This window comes from Camelus ferus, chromosome 2, assembly GCF_009834535.1.
Source record: "Camelus ferus isolate YT-003-E chromosome 2, BCGSAC_Cfer_1.0, whole genome shotgun sequence".
NCBI lineage: Eukaryota > Metazoa > Chordata > Mammalia > Artiodactyla > Camelidae > Camelus > Camelus ferus.
The window spans coordinates 77,376,724-77,387,608 of NC_045697.1; the positions used below are offsets into that span (position 1 = coordinate 77,376,724).

The window sequence follows — 10,885 nt, forward strand, 5'->3', positions numbered from 1 at the left end:
GAGAATGGCTTTGGTATGAGGAAACTTAATAAGTTCAGTATGTCATCATATGCAGTACAGATGGAAGAAAAGTTAAGACCAGAATCATTTATTTTGAGGCAACAAAGATGCTCAGAATGTGAGGATGTTGTAGTTCTCTGTAATTATTTCTGGAGTTTTGAGTTGTAGATTATATTGGGTGATTCAGGGTAGGAATAACAGAGGAAAGTGTGACAGAGACAACAGGAGGCTTATAACAACAGTACAAAGCTACTTTAGAATGAATGAATAGAAATTGATATCTTTAAATAAGAGAGACTGCAACCAAGGCTGGGTGGGATGGTGACAATGATGGTAGAGAAGGAGGGTGCTCAAAGGTTTCAGTCCACAGATTCGGAAACCAAGAGTATGATGCTACCATGAGGACAAACAGGGAATTGGAATGATGAGTAATTTGGAAAGAGGAAGGAATGAGATTGTGGGTGGTGGTGCAGAAAAGGACTGAGGACTGTGAGAATCTATGGTTCTAGTTTGTCCTTCTAACTAGCTGAGGAAGTCAATTCGCTTCTCTGAATGTCAATTCCTTACATGTAAAATAAAGGGGCACCATGTAATCTCGAAAGCCCCATAAAAATTCAGTGGTTTCATCACATTGAGTTGGAGACAACAGTGAAGTATCAAAGGGAGAGAAAACACTGAACATCAACAAAGCAAAACAGAGCAGGGCAGTTATGAATAACTCTTCCTCTGTATGATGTATAGAATTTAAAGTACATTTGACAAATCTGAATAAAAATTCATTGATCAAATTTCCTTTCTATATTACTGTTAGGTGCTTTCTCAAGAAACTTATACTTTAGTGAGAGGACATATTGTGATTCCTAGCATTTCCGCAGTTAGGTTTACGAAGTTCTTCCAATATGAAAATAACCCTCTGAAAAAGGTACCAATCCCCACCCTCTTTCAAAGAAGCGGTTGACTGTGTTAAATACTAAAGTAAGGTCTCAGAAGATTCGAGTGAAAAGAGACCAACCAAATTTAATAAATGGGAGATGGCTAGCTTTTTTTGGGAGAAAAGTTTTAGCGGAAGTCAGATACTAAAGGCTTAAAGACAGAAGGGGAGAGGGGCTTGTAGTATCGACAGTGTACAGCCTATCGGTGCTCAAAACGTACTTGACAGAAGAATAAACTATCTGGTACGAAAGATAAAAATATATAATCAGCTTTCTGTCAGATAACATAGTATTTTAAAAGTATATGCACGCACGCATTTTTTTTTTCCCTTTAGTGAAACCGTAGGACAAATCGACAGCATAGGACAGCCCACAATTGCGCGTACTTCAAATGATCCGGAAGAAACAAGCGACTCGAAAGAACGCAGACATTCTCTTCCACTGAGTTCCGACGCGACCAGACCCACCTCCCGCCAGCGCGCGGCTCGAAACTCCTCAGAGCTTCGGGCGGAACAGCTGCAGGAGCTGGCAACCAACTGACGAGCGCCGGGACCGCAGTGCAACCTGAGAAGCCAGAACGCACGGCCAATCCGCTCCTGCCAGGACCCCGCCGGGCTGCTGGGAGAGAGGCTGTCCCTGACGCCAGCCATCTCCAAGGGCAACCCCGCGGCGGCACTTCCTGCAGCGCCCTAAGGTAAAGGACGCCGCTATTGTACGTCACTTCCTTACTCGCGGTAGGCAAGTAGACGTAACTGTCTTACGTTAGCGGTTGAAATTAGATCTTATTGATACTCCTACAGCGCTGAACGTTGTTTCGGAAAAGTGACAGCGTTGCTGGTTCTGCCGGTGGCCGGCTGGTTTTGTAACCCAGTTATTCGACTGTTTAGTCGGTCCCCCACCTCCTCACCCCCCGCTTTGTGCCGGTACGGTGGCCGAGGAGGCTCTCGTGCGGCGGAAGTACCGGGCGGGTGGGTGTGCGTACCCGGGACTGAGGTGCACGTGGCGCCGGTGAGTGGCGGGAGAGGGCTGGGAGATTTGAGAATGCTGGACACGGAACCCAGCGTAGGGCGGGAGGGAATGCGACCGAGGACCTTGCTGCCTGGTGGGGGAGGAGATACTAACCGGGGGCGACGCGGCTAGTGAGTGCTTGGTCCGAGCTCACAGGGCTATGGGGAGGTGACACTCTTCGGGCTCGTCACTGGCGGCCTGGCCGTGGGTGAGGTGGCAGGGTTGCTATTATTATTATGTCCCCTTTTATGGTGTTCCGACCGAAGCTCAGAGGGGTTCGGCGCTGTACCCAGGAGGCCACAATGATCGAAAGGCACGCACTGTTTTTTTCACCAGGTAGGAGCGAGCATGTCTTTCCGAGGCGGAGGTCGTGGAGGCTTTAATCGAGGTGGCGGCTTCGGTCGCGGCGGCAGCAACAACCACTTCCGAGGTGGAGGCGGCGGTAATTTCAGAGGCGGTGGCGGCGGTAATTTCAGAGGCGGCGGCGGCGGCAGAGGAGGATTTGGACGAGGGGGTGGCCGCGGAGGCTTTAACAAAGGCCAAGACCAAGGACCTCCAGAACAAGTAGTTTGTATGTCGGTTTCAAAGCTTGGTCTACTTGGGGGGCGGAGGCGGGGGAGGTGGAGCGGGGTCGAGGAACCGAGGTTGTGAGTTTTTGTTTGACTGGAAGCCAGTTGCTGAAAGATAGGTCTAGCAGCTCTCTGTCATACGGAGGTTGCTGCTTGGTTGGGGAGTCAAGTCTACGGAGGGTCTGTAAACTGACTTATAATAGCTGTGCTGTAGTATGTAAGGGGCAGTTCAAGAAAGCTGAAAGACACTTAGAATGCATGGTGGAGATTGAACTTTGATTGAAAGGAACACATTAAATAGATAATATGCGCTTACTCCTATTGTACCTATTTCGCAGATAAGAAAACTGTAATTGAGAATTAAGTTTCTTTGCTAGGATCAAGTGATAAGTGATCTTAAATGATATATTTGAGATACAAGTCATGTTTTCTGACTCCAAAGCCCATGCTTTCAATTGCAGTAAGAGAAATGAGGAAAAAATTTTGCTTGGAAGGGAAACTACAGCGGAAAAGTCAAGAAAAGGGCCTAATTAGAGCAGTTTTGGAATAATTATCAGTGAGGAAGGATGAAAGTCATGGAAAGGTAGACAGATTTGACAGTAGAAGCCTACATCAAAGAGGAAAAAGGATGAACAGAGTCTAATGTAAAGAGTAGGTGGGATTGGTATGCAAGATGCTTTAAAGAGGTTAGCGGCTAGAGTCAAAGATTCTAGCCTACAAGCCTAGCCTATAATAGTCCATGCGTGACACTTTGAGAGCATGGTGGAAATGAGGAAAGAAAAGAAGTGTTAGATAGGAGAGATATTTAATGGAGACAAAGTCACTAGAACTTGGTTAATACTAAGAATAAAAGGGTCTAGATTTTGAGCTGGGGTGATAGGCATGGAGAGTTGGTTTTGTAGGAATAAGACGAGTATTTTTGTTTAGGTTAACCATAAGTTAGATATAAAGGTAGTATTTTGAGGTTCTAGACTTCCTTGGAAAAGACTGAAGTCATTGGTGAAGAGGTGGTGCTGGGAAGTTATGAAGCGGGGAAAAAAAGACAGGAGATCAACAGAGACTGACTTAGAGTTAGGGATGAAGAGATCGAAGAAGAGACAGTAGAATGAAGCATAGTTTAATCACATACTAATAGTTATTATAATAAAATAACTTATTATAGGTTGAGTTCTCAATGTGCCAGGTACTTTCTAAGCACTTGACATTTATCATTGCATGTAATCCTCACAATACTAGATGTTAGGTGTCGGTACTGTTACTACCCCTACATTAAAGATGAGGACACTGAAGCAGAGGGAAGGCAAGAACCTTACCCTGGGTCACATAGCTAGTATGTTGTGGACCAATCCAGGAAGGCTTTTTTTGCCTCAGAGGAGAACAGATACGATGAAATCGCAGGTAGCCAAGGAGAAAGCTTCCAGAAGAGGTTGGTCAGTATCACTTGAAATTGTTTTATATTGTAACATTTTCTTGTCCTCTTTCAGTATTGGGAGAGTTCCTGCACCCCTGTGAAGATGACATAGTTTGTAAATGTACCACAGATGAAAATAAGGTGCCTTATTTCAATGCTCCAGTTTATTTAGAAAATAAAGAACAGATTGGAAAAGTGGATGAAATATTTGGACAACTTAGAGATTTTGTATCCTTTTTAATTGGAAGATGTAGCCATCTCATTGAAAGGTTATTATTTGCCTTTTCTGGAGCCATGTATTGATTAAATTAAAATTGTTTCTTCATTAAATTGGACAGAGTATTACTAACATTGGACCATAAGGGAAAATCAAGAGAGGAGAATGTGTTTCCGCATATATTGAGAAGGTAGGCCTTATACGTGCGACTTCCTTTTTGGAAGGTTTTAGAAATGATTGCCATTTGGATAAGTGTCACAGGGTTGAGGTACTTTGCTTTGGATATGATGATGCCACTGTAATATGGTGGAATTGGAAGTTTTAAAACAAAAGTGAAAACTTCATTCCTACTTGGAAACTCATTTCTTACTTTTTCTAAATACTTCCATATATTATAAACTTGCTGTTTTTAAAATTGCACATGAATTCAGAAGGTTATCGTCTTCAATCTTAATTGCTTATTCCTTAATAGAGTTAATAGTATTTTTCAGTTAAATTGTCAGAAAACATGAAGGCATCTTCCTTTAAAAAACTACAGAAGGTGAGTCAAGCCTTTGATACGTAGGATCCTTGGTTTTATAAGCAAAAGACCTAAGGTAGTTATTAGGACAGTTTTACATAGGGCACTTGTTACTCCCTCAGTATGTCACTAGTGAAGCTCTTAAACTGAGATGTTCTGTACTTTAGACATTGAACTTACCAATCTTTAAACAAATTTATCAAATTCAGTTTTTCAGAAAGTAATCCTTGGTCATATTAGCAAATTCTGTAACTGCTAGAGTATATTTTTTTAGCTTATATAAAACTCATTGGAAAGCTTGTGTTCTAAGTATAACTTACATTATGAAGCTTATATTATCTGGGAGAAGTCAGATATTAAATGATTTTACAGATACTTCAGTAACATAATATATGCTGTAAAGGAGAAATATAGGCTGCTATGACAATTTTAGTAATGAGACAAAGTTTAGTGTATTGGCTTTCTGAGGATGTGAGCTTGAAGCTGAGACCTGCAAGTTGACTACGAGTGACTCCCAAACCTGGTTGCACAATACCTGGGGGAGCTTTTTAGAGGATGTATTTCTAGGATGTACTCCTAAACCCAGTGGGTCCTAGGGACAAGGATTCAGTTTTAAAAAGGAAAACTGGATGATTTTGATAAGTTTAGGCTAGCACTTGGGAACCACTGCACTAGCCAAAGAGGAGGAGGAAGTGCATTATAAGTAGGCAAGTCTCAGATAGTAAGCCACTTCAAGGATCTAAAATAGGCAGAGGTAGAGCTTGGACATAGAACATTTAGGAGGAGTGAGGAATGTTGTGAATTAATGGTTACAGAGGTAGGCAGGGGATAGATTATTAAGGCTTTCAGGTTATGAAAAGAATTTAGACTTTAATTTTGTTTTTAAATATAAGGATGTATATGGTTAAATTTATATTTAAAAGAGGGCACTGAAAAAATAAAAGAGCACCTGGAAAGAAATCAGAACTCTATGTGAAGGGACCACATCGGAGACTGCTGCTTTAGTCCTGGAAGAAATATTTTAGACTAGGGTAGTAACAGTGGAAATGGAGAAAAAGTTGTTGGATTTATGAGAGATACAGAAAGTAGAATTGATAGGTCTTGGTAATTGATTAGCTATTGAAGTTGAAGTAAAAAGTATCACCATCTTTTCAGATGTCTGATTTCAACATCTTGTGGATGGTATCACACACAGTTCACTAAAATGGGCAACAGTAGAGAAGAAAGAAATTAGGGGAAGATAATGAATTTAGTTTCGGGCATAATGAGTTTGAAGCATTTGTGAGATATTCAGTGGTTAGGAACTCAAAGGAAGAGTCTGGATTAGAGATGGATTTGGGAAGTTGTCATTGGATAGACAGTGTATGATATAGTCTAGGAAGAGAGAGAGAGAGGAACAGAGCTTTGGGGCACCTTTAAATTTATTTATATCTGTTAATGGAGACTGAGCAGTAATTGCCAGTAAAGGAGGAGGCCAACAGGGAGAGTTTCATAAAAGTGATGTCACCAAAGTAAAGCGAACAAAATGTCTCCAAGAAGTGCTCAAGTGGCAAAATGCAAAGTATTTATTGGATTTAACAACTTGGAGGTCAACAGATCATGGAGCCAATGGAGTGGTAGGCTCATAAGCCAGGTTGGAATAGTAGATGAGATGGGGACAGTGCCTGGTTGCTAGTGTATGGCTACTGGCTGTAGAAACCCTGAGAAGTACCCACTGGGAAACTGCACTGCTGCAGGTGGTCCCGAGAGCCAGGCTTCTCATTTGGTGACCTGAGAAAAGGATTTGTCTGTAATAGCCACTTGAATTTGATCTGGATGCCTGCCTTTTCTCACATCACTATTTGAGCATTTGTTATTTAGTGTTTTTTATCGTAGATGCGAAATTGTACATTCTTCCTTTCTTATTTTAAGATCTACTGTTCATTCCCTCCTTATCAGCCTAGGTTATTATTTTAGTCTCTAGACTGATGCTGTCCAGTTGAATTTTCTTAATGGTGGAAATCCCTGCCCAATGCAGTAGCCACTAGCCATTTGTAGCTGTTGGGTACCCGAAATGTGGCTAGTGTGACTCAGAAACTGAACTTTAAGTGTTGGTTAATTTAAGTTTAAATAGGCACTTGTGGCTAGTGGCTGCCATATTGGACAGTGCAGAACTAGACAGTGTTTTTGAGGGATGTATTTGTGAAGGGCAAAAGAGTGTAGGGTGATACTAAAGAGGGATTTAAACATCTTATTACAAGTAATACATTACAGATTTGAAGCATGTGTGTTTTGTGTAAAATTGTGTAATACACCTATTATATTTCATTATCTTGAAGAATATCCTCTTTAACCCCAAATACGGAGGAGGGAGGTTAATTTTTACATATCTTCCATTACTTTGTTCAGTAAATAGTTACTGATTTGATCTTTTATTAAAGTCTTGAAATACCCAGCATGTCAGTGCTTCATTTTGAATTTTAATGCTACATTTTTAGTAATTTCATTTTTCTTGTGGCAGTTCTGTTAGTGATAATGTGGTTAATTTTTGGAGGGCATTATCTATTTTTAAAGAGAAATGAGATTGAATTGGTCTTGGTTTTTATTTTTATTCATGTAATGTTTACTGTATGCTGAGTTTAAGTGCTTTATTTTTATACATTACTCTTGATCCTCACAAGGATTATGTGAAGTAGGCTCCTTATTATCTTCATCTAACAGATCAGAAAACTGAGGCACAAAGAAATTAAATCCTTGCCTAGGGTTTCACAGTAGTAAGTAGTAGGGTTGGGATTTGAACCCAGGCTGTTGAGTCTAGCATGTAGGTTCTTGATAATTGTACTGTACCACCCCCCCAACTCATCATGCTTATTGTTTCTATTATACTTCCAGTTTTATATAGACCCATATAAGCTGCTACCATTGCAGAGGTTTTTACCTCGACCTCCAGGTGAGAAAGGACCTCCAAGAGGCGGTGGCAGGGGTGGTCGAGGAGGAGGAAGAGGCGGAGGTGGCCGAGGTGGTAGAGGTGGTAAGTTACCTATGGGGGAAAATTTCTAATGACATTTAATAAGTCTCAGCCAGCTTATGTAGTACAATTTAATCCTGTATATAGGCAAACTTCCTTTATGTTTAATTTTTTAGTGAAGCTGTTTTCAAATCTTGGTTGATTGCCGCAGTAATGATACCTAGTTTCAGTAACTTACTGAAAAAGAAAAAAGGTATTATTTTGAGGGATTTCATCTCTCTGGGTTATTAATGTTCTGATGAGCATTTTATAAAGTCCAGGATTATCTTAACTGAATTTTAGTTTTTTAGAACATCATTGAGTGGTGATTATATATCAGGAGCTGGTCATTTATTCTTTTAACATCCAAGTATATTCTTTTAATATTTAGCAAAACCTTGTGAGGTTAGGTGATATCTTTATTATTTGTCCTAATCAGATAATTGGCAGCTCAGAAAAAAACCTCATATCTTATGATGTCATGTCAGAGACTACTACCAATAAATTCACTGCTTTGATTGCAGTATTTATATATATATATATATACACATATACATATATATTTCACCAGAGTTTGGGTATTTTCATCATTATGGGCAGCTGGATGATGAGCAGGGTGGGGGATGAGGGTGGGTGCAGCATTGGGTGTGCTTAGATCTGTGACTTGTGTGGTGGGTGAGTGACAGGATGATGGGCAGAGCCAAAGTGGTGAAGAAGAGGGGCTGCAAATTAGGGTTGGACAACTTCTGATACTGGATCAGGCGGGAGAGAATTCTGCTTTCACTTTTGCCTCTCAGCTGTCATTTCATTCCACAAATGTACCTTTTTGGGTCTGGATAGCTTGGAGGAAATCTCTTAAGAGACATGAACATATTTCTTTCTTAAATATTTTTGAGGAGTATCCCTTTGAGAATTTGATGAATGGAGATCCCCTCATTCCCATTCTGAATTCAGACTCATGTATACCATTTAAAAAATTTTCACAAGTCTATCAGTCTGTTTTCTTAAAACCTTTTTTTTATATCAGTAATTTGGGAGTATGTTTGTTTCCTCATTTTATAATTTCTTTTTGTATTTTATCATTCTTTACAAAGTTAGCTTCCAAAATAAAAATAGAGACTGCAATAGGAAGCCAACTGTGTTGGATGATAGAAAAATGCTTTAAAAACTTAATTTCAAGGCTCATCAGCATGTGAGCATCAGTGATGGTCTGTATGCAGCTCAATTAACCTTAAACATTATATTTATGGTAGTATCCCCAGAGCCAAACCACTCATATCTGCTACTTTTTGTTCTTTTGTTCTTAAGATAAAAAGTCTTTTCAATAAAAAAAAAGTATGTACCAGAAGCAAAAGTTGAGGTACTCATATATTTAACGATAGGACTAAATTGAACTTCAAAGTAACAAGCATTTCTAACTTATTAAAACAGAAAACTTGTTTAAAAAATTGTGACCTAGGGTTTTAACCTGCTGCTGTATTGGGAAATTACTATAAAAAATAAAACTATCTTTTAAAAAACTCTGCAAGATAAAATATGTGAGTCTCTATTTATAATTGTAAGAATTGTATTGATGGGCTTATTAGATTATGGTAGATTACTGTTATTTAATTAATGTTTCCTTTGTTTTTAGGTGGTTTTAGAGGAGGAAGAGGTGGAGGTGGAGGTTTCAGAGGAGGAAGAGGGGGTGGTGGTTTCAGAGGTGAGTGAGAAAAATAATCATAAAATGACCGACTTTCTAGAAATGGTATTGCCTACCATTTTTAATTTTTATTTCCGTTTGCCAGCAAGTATATAGAACACCATGGTGTTCTTTGCATAGCATAATGTATACCTTCATTTTATATCACTTTTCCCTTTGAATTTTTTTACCCACTTCTAATTTATTTTGCTGTATATTTAATTTGAAAAGCAAAAAAGTGTAATATAAGTGACAGTTAAATTTGGTAAAGTAAGTTGGGTAATAAACCTTACAAGAACTAATGCTGATTTTAAACTTTTTTGGGTAATAGTGTTATTAAAAATTTATTTTTCTGTACCCTTAATATTTCATTTTCTCTTAATCAGGAAGAGGACATTAAGTGTAACAGTTGACAGAGACTTCACCAGTTGACTTCTGCCTCCATGATATACTTCTGTGGGTCAGAAACTTGTTTCTTGGGCCAGTCCTGAAGAACCGATCGCTTTATGATAAGGGAACTCAGATGTCAACATCATGCAAAAATGAGCGCGGCAGAACAGGCAATTTTGCTCTAAAAGAGTATGAATAAGTGTTTTAATGTTTTGTACAATGTTTGGAACTGTGTGGGTGTTTAATAAAGGGACCGCTTTCATTTGAAGCATATTTGAATTTTTAAAATAAAGTATCTTATTCCTTTAAGTTATTTAAAGCTGTGTTTATTACACCAGAGCTATTTTTGAGGTTAAAAGGAACAACCCAGTAGACTTAAGATAGAAAAGATGATTTGTTTACATATATAACTGATCTTTTTAAAAAAATAGGCTGGTGGAGCAGTACTTCCAACATTATTTATAAATTAACACTCCCTTTCAAAATGTTTGCCTTTTTCATATGAGAACATCAGTACCCTTTATTGTATTTTCCCTTTTGTGTGTTAGTACATAAATCAAAGTTAGTAAAGCAGCTTCTCTAATAACAATTAATAATTGATTAGAAAATTTCAGTATTGAGTATGAATCTATTAAAGTTGGAACAGCTCTATTCAAGTTGAGAACTAAAAGTCCAAGACATTTCTGAAGAAATGTTTAATTTCTCTCATTTAACATAGTTGGAATGTTGAAAGCTTTAATGAATGTTTTTATTTTACCTTTTCTAAGGGACTCGGGTTTAAGATGTTATTCACCGTAAATAAATATTTGATTCCCTGCTGCATGTTCAGATTCCTGGGTAGGGACGTAGCAAATGAAATTGGTTTGGTCCTCATTGCTAATGTAGTTTCAAGATGTAGCCATGAAAGCAAGTTAGAATACTGTGATATAGGGTAATTTTCCCTGCCATTGAATTTCCCCCCTTCATGTGTTCATTCTCAGAAAGAATGACGTTGCCATATCTTTTCTTAAATTTTCTAGCATGCTATACCTAATACTTGGTTAACCCTTGATGCTTGTTTGAGTAGCATATAGTATTGCCTAAGTCAGTATTTGGAGTTTTACTTACCCTTTTCGATTAATGGAATTGCAGCAGGATTAATAAATATGTAAGCCATAAAGTATATATAATG

General features: G+C 38.8%; 1 protein-coding gene across 3 annotated transcripts; it reads left to right on the top strand.

The window, feature by feature from the left end:
* Nucleotides 1–1,490: 1,490 nt before the first annotated feature.
* On the top strand, nt 1,491–10,027 carry GAR1 (GAR1 ribonucleoprotein). Of its 3 annotated transcripts, none has more exons than XM_032461764.1 (7): nt 1,491–1,626; nt 2,277–2,511; nt 3,994–4,148; nt 4,619–4,678; nt 7,529–7,667; nt 9,277–9,345; nt 9,711–10,027. In XM_032461764.1, exons 2-7 carry the CDS (start codon nt 2,289–2,291, stop codon nt 9,722–9,724), a joined length of 660 nt encoding a protein of 219 aa, XP_032317655.1. In that variant the 5' UTR covers nt 1,491–1,626; nt 2,277–2,288; the 3' UTR covers nt 9,725–10,027. The 3 variants fall into 3 exon arrangements, with proteins under 3 accessions (XP_032317655.1, XP_032317652.1, XP_032317661.1); XM_032461761.1 differs by lacking the exon at nt 1,491–1,626 and adding an exon at nt 1,653–1,940; XM_032461770.1 differs by lacking the exon at nt 1,491–1,626 and adding an exon at nt 1,977–2,071.
* Nucleotides 10,028–10,885: the final 858 nt, after the last annotated feature.

What these genes read in the sequence shown, in the direction of transcription:
- GAR1 (XM_032461764.1), top strand. Translation starts at nt 2,289, where the DNA reads ATGTCTTTCCGAGGCGGAGGTCGTGGAGGCTTTAATCGAGGTGGCGGC. An exon ending in ACCTCCAGAACAAGTAGTTT is followed by an intron (nt 2,512 to 3,993) that starts GTATGTCGGTTT and finishes GTCCTCTTTCAG; the next exon opens with TATTGGGAGAGTTCCTGCAC. An exon ending in TTGGACAACTTAGAGATTTT is followed by an intron (nt 4,149 to 4,618) that starts GTATCCTTTTTA and finishes TAGAGTTAATAG; the next exon opens with TATTTTTCAGTTAAATTGTC.